Source organism: Drosophila kikkawai, chromosome 3L (assembly GCF_030179895.1).
Source record: "Drosophila kikkawai strain 14028-0561.14 chromosome 3L, DkikHiC1v2, whole genome shotgun sequence".
Classification (NCBI taxonomy): domain Eukaryota; kingdom Metazoa; phylum Arthropoda; class Insecta; order Diptera; family Drosophilidae; genus Drosophila; species Drosophila kikkawai.
The window spans coordinates 18,953,346-18,971,346 of NC_091730.1; the positions used below are offsets into that span (position 1 = coordinate 18,953,346).

An 18,001-nucleotide genomic window follows, 5' to 3' on the forward strand; every position below is an offset into this window, starting at 1 on the left:
AAACAAAGATTGGGCACACTTTAGCCATAAAAAGCTAAATTCTCAGCTATATAGCTAAACTGAGAGCATTTACCCACACTGTTTAGGTACAATCTATGTTCATGGTACCCGTCGACGCTTACAAACACTACTAAAATACGATTCAAGAAATTTAATTTGGCGAAGGACGAAATGGACGAAAACAGCCTAATTTATGGGCTGGAACTGCAGGCCCGTGCATTGACTCCCCAGTACGGCGAGAGCAACGATGTTTGCTTCTTTATAGCCACCAACTCCCTGAAGCCAACGAACCAGGTGCACCTTATTCAGTACGAGGAGGAACAGGGAACCGTGCAATCAAAGGTAAAAATCGGGAAAACACCTAGAAAATTACTAAATATCCACATGTCCTAGGTATTTGAGCACGCCTTGGGTGAAGTGTGGAAGCTGAACAGTTGCCCCCACAACTCCCGCCTGCTGGCATCCGTCTACAATGTCCAGAAAGGAGCCCAGGTTCTTGCCCAATCAGCTCTGCTTACATTGCCGGAGGACCTGAACGCCGCCTCGGAGGCGGAGCAACTAAAATCCGAGTACCTGCCCTGGGGGCAGGTGGAGGTGCTAAACACCGAAAGCCTCGGGGAACGTGTGAAAACCATCGAATTCCATCCGAGTCAGGAGCAAACGTTGGCCTGCGTTGTGGACAACAAGGTGGCGGTGATGCAGCGCGCAGAGTCCGCCACTCGTGTGGTGGCCGAGGTGCCAGCCTCGGGATCAGCGAGTGCCAAGCACTCGTCACACTTCACCACCGGCAAGTGGTCACATCATCACCAGGGACACCAGTTCCTCACCCTGCACGACGGCAGCCTGAGTGCCTATGATGTGCGTGACACGCAGCACTGCGCCTGGAGTATCAGCGACGCCCACGGCCAGATGGTGCGCGACCTGGACTGCAATCCCAACAAGCAGTGCCACCTAGTAACTGGCGGCGATGATGGCTACCTGCGAATCTGGGACTGCCGGATGCCCAAGGCGCCGGTTTTTGAGCGCAGTGATCACTGCCACTGGGTGTGGTCGGTGCGCTTCAACACATTCCACGACCAACTTCTGCTCTCCAGCTCCAGTGACTGCAAGGTGCTGCTCACTTGCGCCGGCTCCGTGAGCTCCGAGACCCAAGTCCAGGCCGGGCTAGATGAAACAAATTATGGCGGCAGCGGCGGTGTTCCAGAAACGGAAGAGCAGCGGCACAAACTGCTACCCGACGGACTTCTGCAGACCTTTGACCAGCACGAGGATTCTGTCTACTGTGCGGAGTGGAGCAACGTGGATCCCTGGATCTTTGCTTCGCTCAGCTACGACGGCCGCGTCATAATCTCCAAGGTACCCAAGCAGTACAAGTACCAGATTATATTTTAAGCAATTAAACGTAAAGCTAACTAAGTAGAGGAATGTTTACTGTTTAGCCTGTATCCTCGGATGTGCAGTCGGAGGAGTCATTGGGATTGGCCGTCTCCACCGAGCACACCCGCTTGATCAGCTCGTTTTCGATCTCCACAGTGCCATTATCCACGGCCTCCTCCATTTGTACGTACTCAATGGTGGCAGGGGTTGTCTTCTTGGCTGCCGGAACTGCAGTTGGAACTGCTGCTTCTGTTACCCTTTTGGCCTGGGCTTCCGTATCATCCTCGGCCTCCTCAGCCAAGCTGCTGCGCTGTGGCTGCACCTCGGCGTAGATGGCGGGGAACTGCTGCTGCAGTTTCTGCTTGATGACCCGTATCTTCCGAAATATGTAGTCCAGATCCTTTTTCATATCGTTGAGGCACTTGACATGTCGTTTGAAGTCCTCGCTGGCACTCTTCAGGCGACTCTGGGAAAGGGCATTGCAGTTAAGCAGCATCTCGTTGGTTTTCTCGAAGCGCTGCAGCCTGTGGAATTTCGGTAGAATTATTTGGAGGATCTGGGTAGCTTCCTGCCTGGCTTACATTTGCTTTTGCGCTCTTATCATGGTCTCCACATCGCCCTGATTCACCATTCCGGCCAGGCTTTGAATGAAGGCCTCGGCTGCTGAATTTCCGAAGCCCGTGAAGGATTCCATGTCCGGTGTGGCGTCCTGCGACTGGTGGACATCCGCAATGTGGCCCAAGTGGCTCATTTTAAGCCTGGTTGAATGAGATTAAGACAAAGGGGTTTGTTTACATTGTTGACTGACTTTAAATTGTTTAACTTACTTTCTTAGGTCGTGTTTACTTTTAGGAAAGTTTTAAGATTGTTTGTGAGATCTCTGGTGCTTGATATTATTGGTTTTTCTAGCCAGTAATAGCTTATATTTGTTTCAGGTAAGCATTATTCTATAACAATTGTTATAGCAAAATCTGTTTATATTTTCCTCGGCAACTAGTGTGACCAAAGAAATTAATGAAAAGCCATGAAAATGAACCTTTTCGTGGCGTTTAAGGATTTTCTTTATTTTCTTTAGTCACACTGGACAGCTGTTTGTAAACAAATTTTTTAATTAAAAAGTGTTTAAGCCATGTCCCTGTTTCCCGCCTATGGCGGGGGAGAGCCTCCCGCAGCCACAGAAGCTACTGCAACCTCGAGCACCGCCTGGAAGAGCAACAAGAGTTACGAAAAGGAAATGCCAAATGTTGGCCGGGAAATCATCGAGCAAACCCACATCAGTTCTGATGATTCCTTCTCCTCCTCCGGCGAAGAGGAGACTCCACCGCCCAAGGAGTCTGTGCACCAGCTGCGCCTGGAATTCGATGCCCGAAGCGATGGCTTCTACGTTGACAAGAAAGGCAACAATAGCCTGCGAACGGTTAGAACTCTGACCAAACCCACCCGGCCGCATTACAAGCGCCGGCTACCTCATCTCCTGGATAACAGCCAGGTCCAGGCCAAGCTCTGGCCTCGCTCCAAGCTACAACGCTACACAAAGCTAGCGCCTGTGCCGTCGGAGAGTGGTCCCACGCCGGAGGAGATAGCCAAACTGCAGGCCCAACTCATGGACACCAAGGTGCTGGTCCAGCGTGAGCCGCAGCATTTGGAGCACTGGCTGCAGCTGCATCGTCTGCTGGAGCTCAATCTGGACAAGGCCAATCGGCTGGCGGTATCCGAGCACCAGCTGCACACCCTGGAAACGGCCCTGGGCCATCATCCCTCCAACGAGCGGCTACTGCGTTTGTACACGGAAACGGCCAGTGCTGCCTATCCGGCCAGTGAGGTGAGTGCTCCCCCTCTCCCCCCTTTGATCACTCTTTTGGCTTGTAACTAAACTTTTCCTTCCCTCAGGTGGCCGTTCGCCTGGAGGCTATGCTGCAGCAGAGCCCCTTTGTGTTTAGTTTGTGGAGCAGCCTGATCATGGCCACCCAGGGTACCATGGCGCGTTGCAATGTGCCGGATGTGCTGCGCATTTACGAGGACAGCATGCGTCGCATGCATCTGGGGCATACGGACACCTCCAGCCGGCAGCTGGACACCGTGGACACGGACAAGATAATGCTGGATCTGTTCCACAACTGTGTGCTCTTCCTTCGGCAGTCGGCGAATAATAATCATGTTTTCGCTTTGCTGCGCCTGGCCTTGGAGCTGAACTTTCCCGGATTGACGGTGGACTGTCTGGAGGCGCGGGCCGCCGATGAGCTGCCGCTGATTGAGTTCGAGGAGCTGGTGCTGCAGTCGGGCATGCCGCTGCCGGAGATTTGGACACGGGTGGAGCGACTGCGTCAGGCGTATAACTTTTTGCCGTATCCGCAGATGCAGCATTCGTCGACGGATGCCGTGGAGGGAGGACTGGATCCGCAGCGTTTCATCTTTAGCGACGATGTCTGCCACTACATATACCCGCTGAAGGCCCCGGGAAATCGGCTGCAGCTGCTCCTCCTGGTGGTGCAGCTGACCAAGATGCCGCTGGTGCGCAGCGACTGCCTGGCAGAGAAGCTGAGCAAGCGCATCGACGCTCAGCTGGGTGACTCGGAGGCCATTGAGATGCTACTCGCTGGCCTGGCTGATCGGAGCTCCTATGCTTTGCCACCGACTGACCAAGACCACGACTTCCTCTCGGCCCTGCTGGACTTGAGCCGGGAGTTGTGCGTCACGCCCAGCTTTATGCCGCACTGCCTGGGCAGTGATCTGTATGCGGCCACCATAGGTGGGCTGCTCCTCAAGTGTAGCGAGGCCTTTCAAGGGGATGAGGATAAGCGTCGGCTCTTTGTGGTCCTGTGGCTGCGCTTCCAGCGACTCCAGCTGGTGCTGCACAAGCTAACGGGTAAGCTGACCGAGCAGTACCTCAAGGAGAGCCGCTCCCGCATACGCAAGATGTTTAGCCTGGAGCAGAATCGCCACGTCTTCCGCTTCTACACCGAGCTGGCCATGTGCGAGTTCGAGGTTTTGGAGCGCGACGATGATCCTGTTCGAGCCTTTAGCATATTCCGCACCCTGCTGGCTAAGCAGGAGGAGGAGGAGGATGATGTTTCCTTTGGCTCTCCGGATGTCCTGCATGCTTATTTGATTTATGCGGAAATGCTAATCTCGCGGAATTCCCACGACCAGGCTTTGCAGCTACTCTACCGCATCTGCATGGGTCGGGCCAACGGCAGGATGTGCCACAGCCTGGATGAGATTACCAGCCGGGAACAGATCAACATGGAGATATTGGCCTTGGACGGAATGCCGCAGGAGATGCCCCTGGAGGAGTACTTTCAGCCCCACAGGCTGCTCATCCTCTTGCGAGCCCACTGTCTGGCCTGGAACCTGGAGCATCGCAGCGCCGAAACGAATGTCCTGCTCGATCGTTTGCTGGCCAAGCAGCTGAGCTTCGCAGCCACCAGGAACAGTGAACGCAGGCGTTTCTTCCGTGAGCAGGTCCTGGAAATGCAGCTAGTGCTGAGCCAGCTGCGGGTGCCGGAGAAGCCTCTGGCGGAGAAAGCCTTTACAAGTAAAAATCAAGTGGTGCAGCTAGTAGAGCAGGGACTCCACGAATATCCTCGCAACCTGGTCTTCCTGCAGCGCTGGGCCACCTTCGGTACTTTGCAGTGGCACAAGCTGCGCGCCCGCATCATACGCACCCAGGCCGGCATCCTGTCGCTGCTCCATTTGGTCATTGCCGCTCGCTGTCGGTTCGCCAGGATCCTGGACCATGACCAGCAGCAAAGCCATCCCGAGCTGCGCAGCCATGTGGAGGCCACCGTGCGCAATCGCGTGCTCAGCATGTTTGAGACTTTTCTGCCGCGGAACACCAATCGCTCGGAGATCGAGGCTAACCAATATCAGATTTTGCGCCGCAATTCGCTCTACTGGCGCATCTACCTGCGCTGTCTCTCCGACACCAGGACCAGCTTCGAGCGGAGCAAAGAGTGCCTGGTGTCCGCCTTGGACGAGTGTCCCTGGGACAAGGCTTTGTACATGGACGGGGCCATCTATGTGCCGCAGGAGCTGGCCCATCTTCAGGACGTGATGATCGAGAAGCAGCTGCGCATCTATGCTCTGCCCGAGGAGCTGAATATCCTGCGAGGCTCCTAGACTTTAAACTTTGTTGTATTATTTAAATAAACAATTTATTTAAATTGCGTTATTATATTATAAAATATTTAAACATGCAACGGTAATATATGTAGGATGTTGTGGTATTTTTTGCTTACTCGAATACGGTCACACTTCGAACCGGCTACCTCTTGCGATTCGGCGATCAAGTTTAATTAAGTTTTGATTTTGCATTAAACATGAAGCTAGCTCCGACTGTCAAGTTAAACAATGGCTATGAAATGCCAATCCTGGGCCTGGGAACCTACAATGTAAGTGGCCTAATCTAGATAAAAGCTAATCAATCAATGGGCAGATTATAAACGCGCATAGAACCTTCCATTCTTTCGGAACTTTAGAACAATTGTGAAATTCTCCGGATCGTAATCAAGTATGTTGTGTACGTTATCTGTAGCTAAAGAAATCTCGCTGTGTGGATGCAGTGCGCCACGCCCTAGAACTGGGTTATCGTCACATAGACACCGCCTTTTTGTACCGCAATGAGGGACTTGTGGGCAAGGTATTGGGTGAATTTGTGGGGGCGAGAAAAGTGCAGCGAGAACAGGTGTTTCTGGTCACAAAGGTGAGTCGTCGAACGTCCTAGAATCAGTGCTTGATGGGTATACATATATAGGAAATCAATATCCTCGTAGCTCTGGGACATCTATCACGAACCGAAAAGGGTGCAATATGCCTGTGAGTTGCAGCTGAAACAGCTAGACGTGGACTACATAGATCTTTACCTGATGCACTCGCCGGTGGGCGTCCATTATAACTCAGATGAGGATATGATGCCGCATTTGGAGAACGGAGAGCTGTGGACAAAGTGAGTCGAGGCCCCCCATCGGCAGCCAGAAACTGATATTTGCTGATTTCCCAGCAACGTGGACTACCTGGACACTTACAAAAGCATGGAGCAACTGGTGGACTTGGGACTCGTACGCAGCCTGGGATTGTCCAACTTTAATTTGGATCAACTGCAGAGATTGCTGCTAAGTTGTCGTATTAAACCCGCTGCTCTTCAAATCGAATGTCACCCGGAACTAGTGCAAATCCCTTTGATGGAGCTCTGTAAGCTGCACAACATCACTGTAGTTGCCTACTCGCCACTGGGTCGTCCCACAACCGGCCGACCCTTGCCTGAGTTTTATAAGGATACAAAAGTTGTGGAAATGGCTAAGAAATACCAAAAGACACCCGCCCAAGTGGTCCTTAGATATTTGGTGAGAACACCCAGAGTTTGAACAGTGGAAGAGCATATTTAATTGCGAATGTTTCGTAGATTGACCTTGGCACAGTACCTATTCCCAAGGCGGCACAAAAAGGGCATCTTAAGGAAAATCTGGATGTCTTTGATTTCAAGCTTACAACCGAGGAGCTGCTCCACTTTGAGTCTTTCAATCGGGGCCAGAGAATCTGGAAGTTTGAGAAGGCCAAGCACCATCAGTATTATCCTTATTAAATCGAATTTATACAAAACATTAAGTTCAAAGCGGTAAAATATATTATATGGATACAAATTGCAGATGGAAATTTACTTTTTACTACAAAAAAAGATGATAAAAGATTAAAATCATAATTTGATTCATCTCTCCCTTTGCCTATTCTGTGAAACTGTCATGGATTTTGTTGTCGGGCTCCAAACTAGACATTCGATACCCGACCCTGACATAAAAACTATATCATATTGGAAGCGACGACACACACATTTGGCTTCGGTTCACAATTAGATCGCCTTTAGTTATTAGTTATATTTTATGCTACCATTTTGCGATACCTGGTGAAGATGAGTGCGAATCCACCGAAACTCCCCAAGCCCGAAGAGGAAGTGGAGCTGCCGAGTACCCAGCGCGATTCCTTGGAAAGCGCCCTCGCCAGCGTGGTGGATCGTGCCCGACGCCTTAAAATGAGCAGTGTGGAGGGCGTGACAGATTTTTGCGATAAACCCCTTGATTGTGAAACCAAATCAACATCATCCGTCAAGACTGAAGTCTCAAAGTCCAAGCTCGTCGGCACTCGGGGCCGCTTAGGGCGCAGGCTGCAGAAGCAGGAAGTGCGGTCACAGACTCCACGTGGTGTCCAGTCCCAGAACGCCCGGCTACCGTTGCCGCCGCCACCGCCGCCTCCGTCGCCACGTTGTCCACAGGCTAAAGATATCTGTGTGGCTTTGGAACACGCCAAGATATTGATGGAAAACTACCAACAAACCGATGAACTGGTCGACCGGATGCTGGAACAAGCCGAAGAACTAAATCGAGAAGTCATTTTCCAACACCAGCTGCAGCGTGAAGTGGATCTGGTGCGCGACATCGAGTTGGAGTACAGCGAAGACTACATGTATGTCATGCTGGAGACCATGCGGGCGGAATTCAAAGACCCAGACCCTTGTGATATATAGAGTATAGACTTGATTTCCAATAAATAATCCTTGTACAAATGAAAATTTACTTTGAATATATTAAATACGTACACAATATATATTTGATTTATTTATTTTTTTTATATATTATTACGAACGTCTTTATCTGTTTAAATATGTTTATTTAATTTAATAATTTTTTATTTTCCAGTCCAAGGACAACGAAGGCGAAGCTGCGGTGAAGCACGCCATCGATGTGGGTTACCGTCATATTGATACGGCTTTTTTCTACCAAAACGAGGCTGAAGTGGGCAAGGCCATAAGGGATAAGATAGCCGAGGGAGTGGTCAAGCGCGAGGATATATTCCTGGTGACTAAGGTAAGGATTAAGGATTGTATTTACTACCAAAAATAAGTCTTCTAAATACAAATAAATATATAAAAAGTTATATAAAACAGATTTCCTCAAAATAATATACTAATTAAATTAAATTTCATCCTTTCACAAATGTAACTCCCTCAGCTGTGGAATGTGTTCCATGATCCCGCTCTTGTGGAAGGAATTTGCCGCAAGCAGTTGGCCAATTTTGGCTTGGACTACATCGATCTGTATCTAATGCACATGCCAGTGGGCTACAAGTACACTGACGAGACCAACCTGATGCCGAAGGATGAGAACGATGTGCTCCAACTCAGCGATGTGGACTATCTGGACACGTACAAGGCAATGGAGAAGCTGGTGAAGTTGGGTCTGGTCCGCAGCATTGGAGTGTCCAACTTTAATAGCGAACAGTTGGCACGTGTTTTGGCCAATTGTGAGATCAAACCTGTCACCAACCAAGTGGAGTGCTCGCCTGCTCTCAACCAAAAGGCTTTGACGGCCTTCTGCAAGAAGAACGATGTCACTTTGACGGGCTACACGCCGTTGGGCAAGCCAAAGCCTGATATTCAAAAGCCTGACTTTATCTATTCCCCGGAGGTGACGGCTATTGCCCAGAAATATGGCAAGACAACTCCGCAGGTTGTGCTGCGTTATTTGGTAAGAAGAGAAGACTCTCCTAAGAGAATACTCTCCTCTTCCTAAAGACCCATTTTAATTTATATACTTTTTACAGGTTGGTTTGGGCGTTATCCCCATTCCGAAGTCATCGAATCCCAAACGTATTTCGGAGAACTTCGATGTCTTCGACTTTGAGCTAACCCCCGAGGAGATGACCGTTCTCGATGGGTATCACACCGGAGAACGTGTGGTGCCATTAAATTTAATCAAGGGTCAAAACCACAAGTACTATCCCTTTGCCATTGAGTTTTAAACTAGAAGAAAAAAGCCAACGAGCGGTCACAGCTTTAATGTAGAACAGTGTTGCCGACAGATAGTGTAAACCTTTTGCACAGCATCATTTCTCTTACACAAATGCAGCTCTGACATGTTAATGTATTGTAGAAGTACACGTAATCACGAATAAAAATATTTTGTTACACATATACATACAAATATATATTCTAATTTTTGCTAGAAACACTTGTCGCTTTAAGGTCATTGTGCTTGCTTGCCCCATAATATGTCACCTTCCTTGAAAAGAGCGGAATATTTAAGAAAACTGAGATCAAATGGGAGCATAGATCTTTGCCACGGCACGTTTGGCCATAAAACGGGGAAAAGGTGAAAATGTTTGGAATAAGACTCAATGAAAATGTGACACTTTTAATGGCTAATGGCTTTTTCTTAAGTCATCAGAACTAAAAGATCATAAAGGAACGAAAGTGTGATCATTATAAACCATTTTTAATGATATTAGAACACGAGTTATAGCTGAAAAAAAATTCCATTCTTAAAGTAAACTGTACATTTTAATTTTTTATGTTTTAAAGTATTTAGAATTGTGAGTATCTTAAATAATGTATTCCTAAGTCTGGTTTTTGGAAAGTCTGTACAAGTTCTCAAGTTTAATTGAGTAAAAAATATTATTCTTAGAATATGGTAGGGCCCTGCATTTAAATCATAAAGCCTAACAACCAAAACTTACAGAATTTATAATTATTATACTATTTTTATTATTCCCATTTTTATATATATTTTGTTTAATATTTTATTTAAAATCTTTGGGAAACAGACGTTGGACTTTATAGTCCTTCGACCTAACTAGAAAGAATATTGAAGCAATTAAAAGATTTTGTTTATTTAATCCTTAATTCTATACAATTAGATTCTTTAAAATCATTGTTATTCCCGAAATATTTGTTTTTCTGGAATTCCCACTTATCACTGGATCTATAATTGGGATACCCACCAAATATATGAAATATCATGCGGAAGCTATTAGATCCGCCAACCGCATAAATGAAGCATGAAAGTATTATGGTTATTTAGGTGATGTTGGCTAATTGCTGTTGAGAATTGCTCAGTACATTTGGGTTAATCACCGCCTCCCGCTCGCCCCTAGACCTTTGTAAATAGTCACCTCTAGCCGGTGCGAGGTGACGTCACCCTGCGTGAATCCTAAAAAACAAGAGATACTTAGGAGTGAACACGCGCCGAATCAAACTATTATCGTTTAGCTTCTTGAACTCCCGTGGCAAGGAGGAATCATCATGCCGGGTTTTTTGGCCCTGCTTGGCTTGAGAGGATTGCTGGCATGCGCCACCTTGACCCAGGCCAAGAATACTATCACGAAGACGTCAGTAGTCAGTCTTTCCAAACCACTTTTCGTCGGCCATCCCATCCCCAAGTTCGGATTGGGTTCGGGTTGCTCCACTCACTCTCTGCTGGTTCCACTCAACCGACGACTGAGCCGAGCTGAGCCAAGCTGAGCCTGAGTGAAATCGCGGCTGCCGAGAGCGAGGTTTAAATAAATTTTCAGCCCGAAAATTGGCAGTTTCGCTCAAAGCGTGCCCACGTTCACATCGTCTCGCCATAGTCGTTGCGGAGCTCAAACACGGATATTCCGGCGATCAATTAGAGCCCCGGGGATACAAATATTGTTATATAAGATTAACGTCGAGAGCGACTTGTGAAACCGCCGTCGAAACCCCAGTAGTGCCAGTGCTTAAATCAAAAGTGAGTTTCAACCAACAGAATTCCTCCACATTCGAAGTTAGCGACGAAGGATCAGAGAGAGATGTGTGCCATCATCGGGGGCATTATGTAAAAGACCTGGGAAAAGCTCATATAGCGCCGAAGAAAAACTTTCGCTTTCACCAAGTACAGCTCTTTTTGCAGCGCAGTTGCGCGTATGCGCAGCGACATTTGTAGACCGTTTTGCTACTGTTTACCTGGGATTACCACCTGGCTTAGGCTAGACTTTGTCTGCACTGCCGGAAATATATGGAAAATGGGTTGGAAAAATATTGGTGGGTCTGGAAATAGAGCTTAGAGATTTTAATATTGAGTTCTTGTAAGCAAGGATATCTTTTACATATTAGAAAGAAAGTTTAAATTGTCCCTTCTTATCAGTTAGCTTTTAATATTGGGAAAATAAAATGATAAACTTTTGTTTTTCTGTATTAATAATATTAAAGTGTGCTTAATAATCTCTAAAAGTACTTAGTAAAACTCACAAAAGGATAATTTTGTAAGCAGTTTGTTTATCCTATCAAGAGATACATTCTTTTGTCAACTTTAAATAGTTTTTGTTAACTTAAAATACTAAATATTCCAACTAAAATTGTTTACCAAAGAAATATATGTGGAAATTAATGATCATTAAACAATGAATAATAAAACAATATATTTCTAAAAAAAAAAACAAGAAGCATTCGTTGAAAGTTTGGTTAATGAATTTATAATATCAGTTCGAATTTATTAGTAGCAATATTTTTGTTTTATATATTTAAATTCGAATTAAAAGAATTAATATAATGTAAATAAATTCATAATTTCAGCTTTCACTCTTTACAAATAAATATCATATTAATCCAATAGGCCTAATTAAATTCTAAGAAATCTCACAAGCAATTATTTTACAAATTTGTAAACTTTAATTTATACTTCTGTATTATTTTTCCCTCAGTGCACCTAGATAGATGCTAGCTTTTAATAGCAGGTGCGTGGGCGTAACCAACCAAAGATTAGGCTTTTTTAATACCCCTTTTAATCACCCTGTATTGACCCACTGTCAGAGTTTCGCTGCAGCCAATTATTTTACGGCCAATAGTCTTGAGTGCTGAGAGGTTTGAGCCTCGTCGCGGGTTTTGTAATTCTGTTTGCTGTTTGCTGGCTTAATTGCCGAGGCCCGCAAGGTCTTCTCGGCCGAAGTTGGCCAACGCCATAAAAGCCCAGTTGAGATGGCTGCTTGTACTTGTGCGAGTGTTGTTCGAGTGTAGATATAATGCAATTTGTGCGCTTCGCATATAAATATTCATGGCAAGTGGCAGTGGCTATTGTGCAATTGCCAGGGACGCAGTCTCAGCCGTCGACGTGACGATTTCCTTTGACCAATAACCAATAGCGGCAACCTCGACTGTTATTCTGGGCGCCATAAACCGTAGGCCAGTAAATCCCCTCGAGTGCAACTAATGGAGTGTTTGCTCGGACCCTGACTTGACCAACAACATGACTTGGATTAGGAGGCCTTGGCTAGCGAACGTGGCCAGGCTGCCTAATGACTCTACTCTACTACATCGCCATTAGATTCTCGACGCATGAATATATCTAAAGCACAACTCATCCGGGGAACATTAGCGATCGGAGCGATCTCCGCCCCTGTAATTGTGACAGAATGCAATCTGCATGACAATCCGGAAAGGCAGATGCAAATATCGTCAAGTCGTAAATTCGCTAGTAGCTCGTATATATTCCAAATGTTTGAAATTGAGGCAAAGCTAACGCATATATTGCCAATGTGCACGGTCATGGGGTGGGATTGAGCAAAAGACACTGACAAAAAAAGGGGTGCTCATCTAGGCATAAAAAAGATTTTATTTCTTTCTTTAAAGAAAATAAGAAGGTGAAGATAAAACATTTCATTGATTTGTTATCCATATCAATTTAATATATATTTTTTAAATAATTGCTTGTTTATTTATAACTTAAATTTTAAGGATAACTTTTATATAATCTTGCCTTAAATTTTTTTTTGGGTAAAATGATCATTTTTAATCTTAACGATAGAAAATGTTGGTGTTAGGTTTTAGCATCTGAGACATTTAGGTTTTAGAGTTTTAATTATTTTTCACTTAAAAAAAGAACTCTGGATTCATTTGACTAATTAAAATAATTTGTTAAAATATAATATTCTAAAAGTTAAGAGTTAAAATAAGTTGAAATACATCGTCAATGCAGGCTTTAATATTTTTTATAACCTATTCAGAAATGTATTATTTATAAAAAGTATTTAAACACAAACTTTGCCCAAATTATTTTGAAATTTATAAATATTTAAATAAATAAAAGTAATTAAAATAAGATGAAAATGAAGTAAGCTCCTCAAAACCCATATATGTTTTTGCTGCCCTTAACCTAAACCTTAAACAATGTTCGCTAGTTACTTTTCTTTCTCTGTATAGTGTGGGGAGTGGATTGGGATGGGAAAACCAGTTTTGAGCATTTCTCGGGGCCTGCACTCTTTACTCTTACCAAAAAAATAAACAAAATAAGCGCGTCGATATTGTGGTCCGTACTATACTTACAGATATGTATACGATATGTATGTAGTTCGGTTTGGCAGCTTTTATGCTGTGATGTAACCAACGAAAGGGCTAATTGGCGGACCGGAAAACGAAAACGCAAAAGAAACGATCACGAAATTACAAATCGCATGTTTCAGTGGACAGCCAGCCATCTTCAGCACGGCATATGGACAGGGGTATGGCCCATAAATGATCGAGTTACCAAAGCCGAACTCTTTTGGGCCATATATATATAATATCCAGGCCTGATGATCAATTTTTGGAGGTATTCAAAGCAGGGGCAATTCCACACGTTCAATTTTGTTCCCCCCCTTTTTACATCAGCAACGCCAAGCGATGGATCGATTGCGTTGAGAAAACTGTGTGAAGGCCATGAAAGTGAACAAACTGGTCATAAACAGTTTGTTGACCAAAAAATAGTTGGTCGTAGCCGCCACCTTGTTTGCCAGCGCCTTCGCCATAGCCATCCATCCGATCCGCAATTACAGGGCAGTCATCTTTCTCTCGACCTTCGTCGGGGTTTTTACGACTAGAAATTTAAATGGGGCTGTCGCTGGAGCTTGGAGCTCAAGCTGAAGATGGAGATGGAACAGAGATGACAAAACGCAGTGGGTCCAAGCCTTATGTTAGTCGATTCATATGCAAAGCAGTGTCAGAGCCGGCTGAGATTTTTGGGTCACGGTCAATGGACCTCTGTAAAAGCGAAAAAATCAGCTGTGTTTTATCGCGGAAATGGCACCACCATTTCTGTCAGAGATTGGCCAACGAAAAAGAGTCATCCTCATGCATATTCAAACCCACAATGGGCCGAGCTACTGTGAGCTGGAAGCCCACGCAAGCCATTGCACTCCGCTTTGGTTCAGTCCTAACCATTCCGGTCTCCGTGACATTGTGCAGTCAAAAGTCAAGTGGGATTAATTGGTATGCATATCTATGTGGGCATATCTCACATATATATATCGCTGGCTGGTCCAGTAAACTGCGCTGACCCTTGAGAGTTCGACTTCGAGTTCGATGAATGTTTTAACATTTTTTGGATTGCGCAACAAAGTATGGTAGCAGTTCGGCTCAGTTCGTTGGCGGTTACACTGACCAAGGGCAACTGGCCAATTATATTCGCCGTGAAGAAATCTGGCAGTGGCAGTGGCGATTTTCAGACGGATTTTCGCTGACAAGTGGACCAAAAATGCGGTCTTTAATTAAACTGTTATCATATCTTGAGTGGAATTCGAAACATAAAGAGGCGGGAGGCATTACATAGTTGAGCTGGTATTTAATTTTTCAATTTAGATTAAATGAGTGCAGTTGAAGGCTTATTTTGAGATATATTTAAGAGCAGCTTTCGCTTTCATCTGGATTAATTTTAATTGGCAGAGTTCACGTTTGAAGTGGGTAGTTAAAAGTAGAAGTAAAAAAGATGTTAATCTTTATGTAATCCCTTAAAACTTTTTATAAATATATGGGTTTAATTTTGTTTAAAAGAAATACGTTTATGATTTATCTGCCTTATGTAAAGTCTAATGAAATTTGATGGAAAATACATTCAAAGAACTTCACATATATTTGTAAATTTTATTTCACAATTTACTAAATATGTGTATTTGTATTTAAGGAAACTTGCTTTCTAAATAAACATTAATTAGGAAAGGTTTTTAATGAATGTATGTAATTTAATCTAAACTCTATTAAATTTATTTTGTGTTTAATAGATTCCTCTTTTCCTTTTACCTTTAAGGCTTTATCATATTTTTCCTAAAGTATTTAATTAGTTAATACATTCTTCACATCTTCTTAGCTCAAGCAACCAAAACTAATTGCAAATTTAAATGACTTTTATGGCAGTTAAAAGGGAAATTTAGTAGGTAAATCGTGAGAGTCTTGGGGAAAATGTGTTTGGCCATGGTCACGTGTCTTATATAAAAGTGAAAGTGAGAATTGGGCAAGAGATATTTTTCAAGTGCTTTTATCTGAGTATTTTCAGCTCTTCAATTCTGATCTCTAAAATTAATAAAATTAATAAAATTATATAATAATTAAATGATTTTCTTTCCTCTTTTAGTGCTTGAGACCGAGGTGCTGCAACAACCAAAACTGAATGGACCCGCGTCCAGTTCTGGTGGAGATTATGACCCTTATGTCTGCGGCTTGAGTCCGGCCATGAAGCAGGTGGCCAAGGAGGAGCTGCATGAGGATGAGAACATTAGGCGTCAGGCTTTGGCCCAGTTCCGCGAGTGGATTGACAAACATCCACACATCCGCAAGTGCCGCACGGATGCAATTTTCCTGCTGCGTTTCCTGCGCACCAAGAAGTTCTCCGTGCCCGCTGCCTGCGAGATGCTGGAGCGTTATCTGACCATCCGGCAACTGTTCCCCCAGTGGTTCCAGAATCTGGACATCAATGATCCGGCCATCAACGAGATTTTCGAGAATGGATATCTGGTGCCTTTGCCACAGCGCGATGCCACAGGACGTCAGGTGCTCTTCTCCGTGGCTGCCAAGTTTGATCCCTACAAGGTGAGTTGAAAATTGGGAAAATTATAAGGAAAAGTTATTAATTAAATATCTAAAACTCCAGTTTACTTCGGTGCAAATGGCTCGCGTGCACAGTCTGATCTGCGAGGCTCTTTTAGATGATGAGGACTCTCAGGTGGCTGGATATGTGTACATCAACGATGAGAGTGGCATGAACATGGGCTTTGTTAGCCTCTGGTCACTGACCGACCTGCGCAGCATTGTCAAGTGCATTCAGAACTCCACGCCCATGCGACACAAGGAGACACACTTTGTCAATATTCCCCACTATGCCAATAGGATCATCGAGCTGGGTGTGTCCATGTTGAGCGATAAGCTCAAGAAGCGAATTATTGTGAGTTCAAAGACCAAGCTTAGTCAAGGATGTTACTTACTCTATTTCCCCCGCAGGTTCACAAGAATGTCGACATTCTGAAGACCAAGATCGATCCCGCCATCCTGCCCAAGGAGTACGGCGGCACCGTGCCCATCGCCGACATGATCGCCGAGTTCAAAGCGAAGCTTCTCAAGCGCCGGGCGGCTATCCTCGCCCTGGACGACATGCAGATTGAGATCACCAAGGATGCGGCCAACTTTGCTGGCAACGATATCGGTGATATTGATGCTGGTGTGGTGGGCAGCTTTAGGAAACTGGAGGTGGACTAGGCGCCATCTCAGCAAATACCCCATTCCCTTAGACTAAGCTAGGATAGGTCAGGATACCATTGAGACAGTCGACAAGACGCGCGGGCATGCACACTTCGTACCTATTTAAAAAAAAATCAAGCATCACCACTATATTGTATAACTACCAAGGTCTCGCCGGAGATTTCGATCCCGTCCAAAAACCCAGAGCCCTTAGACCAAAGTAGGTTTTTGGGAACTGTGGTTTTGAGTTCCCCCAGTTGTATATTCCATTCATGCGTTACGTTATGTTAAATGAATGTCTATTTAAATATATGTATATACTTATTCTTGTGAATTTGAATTACTTGAGAGCGTTTATCTTTGTAGTAAAAATTAATGGGAAGTAGTTTAAAAATATATAATGACTTGGTAATCTTGAGTTATAAGATTAATAAATTATCTCTCTGATGAGAGATATTCCAAACAGTGCTGAGCCATCATCACTAATGGTCACTTAAAACAATAAACTATTATATATCTAAACTCCTAAAAAGATTTAGATATTTTGGGGACCTATAAAAAGAGGTTTTCAATCTGCAAAAAATGTATCTACAGTATTTTCCCTATTGAACAGCTAAAACAATGGTAAGACCTAAGGGAAGTCAAAGGTTTTTGAAATAACTCTCTTATTGAATAAAAAATAATTTTATTATCTCTCTTTGGCAGTTGTTTTTTGATAAAAGCTACTCAAATATTGCTCATCGGTAAGAGATATGACGCATTGTTAACAGCGGAAGGAAACGACTTTGGCAGCACCGCACCTTAAAGGTACAGTAAATATTATTAAGAAATAACTCTGGGTCTTGAGATTAAAACCATAAATTTGCATTTTGTAAGTAAAAAGTTTTAAATTTACTCGTTTAATTCTTTAGATATACTCAATAAGAATAAAATAAAATAAGACCTGTTTTTAAAATATTTTTATTTTTGTACTCATTAATTTTAAAGACTTCGCAAAAATAATAATTCTTACCATAAACCTTAGAAATTATTTTCTTCATGATTTTGAGCTTTTTTTTGGTTGCCTTGAAGTATGCTATATTTATTATTTACAGTGTTTTCAAAATGATGTTCACAAAAGGAGCCTAAATTGTTTAAGGAAATTTCTTGAACAAAGTTTTTACTGTGTATAGTACATTCTTAAATATTTGACTAATTCAGACATCTGAGTGAAAAGTCCCGTAAGTGGGTGGCTTCTGCCTGGTTAGTTGTTAATTTCAAGAAGACCCTAGCTACCTGAGGCTCTCGCTGGCCCCGCTAAGAAGACCCAATTACAGTGTAACCGCTAATACTGGCATGACACTGCCGCATTAATTAGAG

At 44.3% G+C, this 18,001-nt stretch overlaps 5 protein-coding genes across 8 annotated transcripts; 4 read left to right on the top strand and 1 right to left on the bottom strand.

The window, feature by feature from the left end:
- The first annotated feature begins 39 nt into the window (after nucleotides 1-39).
- On the top strand, nucleotides 40-1,425 carry LOC108070493 (EARP-interacting protein homolog). The gene is made up of 2 exons (XM_017160987.3): nucleotides 40-342; nucleotides 394-1,425. The coding sequence occupies exons 1-2, from the start codon at nucleotides 172-174 to the stop codon at nucleotides 1,390-1,392; spliced, it is 1,170 nt and encodes a 389-aa protein (XP_017016476.1). The 5' UTR covers nucleotides 40-171; the 3' UTR covers nucleotides 1,393-1,425.
- LOC108070494 (kxDL motif-containing protein CG10681) lies at nucleotides 1,343-2,387 on the bottom strand. The gene is made up of 3 exons (XM_017160989.2): nucleotides 2,205-2,387; nucleotides 1,959-2,135; nucleotides 1,343-1,901 (listed from the first exon to the last, which is right to left on the bottom strand). Exons 2-3 carry the CDS (start codon nucleotides 2,126-2,128, stop codon nucleotides 1,436-1,438), a joined length of 636 nt encoding a protein of 211 aa, XP_017016478.1. The 5' UTR covers nucleotides 2,129-2,135; nucleotides 2,205-2,387; the 3' UTR covers nucleotides 1,343-1,435.
- Nucleotides 2,388-2,457: 70 nt separating this feature from the next.
- Nucleotides 2,458-5,534, top strand: LOC108070454 (nuclear exosome regulator NRDE2). The gene is made up of 2 exons (XM_017160934.3): nucleotides 2,458-3,199; nucleotides 3,268-5,534. Exons 1-2 carry the CDS (start codon nucleotides 2,507-2,509, stop codon nucleotides 5,494-5,496), a joined length of 2,922 nt encoding a protein of 973 aa, XP_017016423.1. The 5' UTR covers nucleotides 2,458-2,506; the 3' UTR covers nucleotides 5,497-5,534.
- A 94-nt stretch (nucleotides 5,535-5,628) lies between these two features.
- LOC108070455 (1,5-anhydro-D-fructose reductase) lies at nucleotides 5,629-9,350 on the top strand. Of its 3 annotated transcripts, XM_017160937.3 has the most exons (5): nucleotides 5,629-5,768; nucleotides 5,912-6,079; nucleotides 6,150-6,322; nucleotides 6,377-6,719; nucleotides 6,779-6,979. In XM_017160937.3, exons 1-5 carry the CDS (start codon nucleotides 5,697-5,699, stop codon nucleotides 6,956-6,958), a joined length of 936 nt encoding a protein of 311 aa, XP_017016426.1. In that variant the 5' UTR covers nucleotides 5,629-5,696; the 3' UTR covers nucleotides 6,959-6,979. The 3 variants fall into 3 exon arrangements, with proteins under 3 accessions (XP_017016426.1, XP_017016425.1, XP_070141501.1); XM_017160936.3 differs by lacking the exons at nucleotides 5,912-6,079; nucleotides 6,150-6,322; nucleotides 6,377-6,719; nucleotides 6,779-6,979 and adding exons at nucleotides 8,067-8,234; nucleotides 8,379-8,894; nucleotides 8,971-9,350; XM_070285400.1 differs by lacking the exon at nucleotides 5,629-5,768 and having other exon boundaries at nucleotides 5,816-6,079; nucleotides 6,131-6,322; nucleotides 6,779-7,334.
- Nucleotides 9,351-10,748: 1,398 nt separating this feature from the next.
- Nucleotides 10,749-16,915, top strand: LOC108070392 (clavesin-1). Of its 2 annotated transcripts, none has more exons than XM_017160841.3 (4): nucleotides 10,749-10,913; nucleotides 15,543-15,997; nucleotides 16,059-16,349; nucleotides 16,406-16,914. In XM_017160841.3, coding segments are annotated over exons 1-4 (1,002 nt in total). In that variant the 5' UTR covers nucleotides 10,749-10,912; the 3' UTR covers nucleotides 16,661-16,914. The 2 variants fall into 2 exon arrangements, with proteins under 2 accessions (XP_017016330.1, XP_070141452.1); XM_070285351.1 differs by lacking the exon at nucleotides 10,749-10,913 and adding an exon at nucleotides 15,386-15,411 and having other exon boundaries at nucleotides 16,406-16,915.
- The last annotated feature ends 1,086 nt before the right edge of the window (nucleotides 16,916-18,001 follow it).

Coding starts and splice junctions, on each gene's coding strand:
- LOC108070454 (XM_017160934.3), top strand. CDS start 2,507: ATGTCCCTGTTTCCCGCCTATGGCGGGGGAGAGCCTCCCGCAGCCACA. Junction 3,200..3,267: donor CTGCCTATCCGGCCAGTGAG/GTGAGTGCTCCC, acceptor TCCTTCCCTCAG/GTGGCCGTTCGCCTGGAGGC.
- LOC108070493 (XM_017160987.3), top strand. CDS start 172: ATGGACGAAAACAGCCTAATTTATGGGCTGGAACTGCAGGCCCGTGCA. Junction 343..393: donor AGGGAACCGTGCAATCAAAG/GTAAAAATCGGG, acceptor CACATGTCCTAG/GTATTTGAGCACGCCTTGGG.
- LOC108070392 (XM_017160841.3), top strand. Junction 15,998..16,058: donor CCAAGTTTGATCCCTACAAG/GTGAGTTGAAAA, acceptor CTAAAACTCCAG/TTTACTTCGGTGCAAATGGC. Junction 16,350..16,405: donor AGCTCAAGAAGCGAATTATT/GTGAGTTCAAAG, acceptor TTTCCCCCGCAG/GTTCACAAGAATGTCGACAT.
- LOC108070455 (XM_017160936.3), top strand. CDS start 5,697: ATGAAGCTAGCTCCGACTGTCAAGTTAAACAATGGCTATGAAATGCCA. Junction 8,235..8,378: donor ATATATTCCTGGTGACTAAG/GTAAGGATTAAG, acceptor TAACTCCCTCAG/CTGTGGAATGTGTTCCATGA. Junction 8,895..8,970: donor AGGTTGTGCTGCGTTATTTG/GTAAGAAGAGAA, acceptor TACTTTTTACAG/GTTGGTTTGGGCGTTATCCC.
- LOC108070494 (XM_017160989.2), bottom strand. CDS start 2,128: ATGAGCCACTTGGGCCACATTGCGGATGTCCACCAGTCGCAGGACGCC. Junction 1,902..1,958: donor ATAAGAGCGCAAAAGCAAAT/GTAAGCCAGGCA, acceptor GAAATTCCACAG/GCTGCAGCGCTTCGAGAAAA.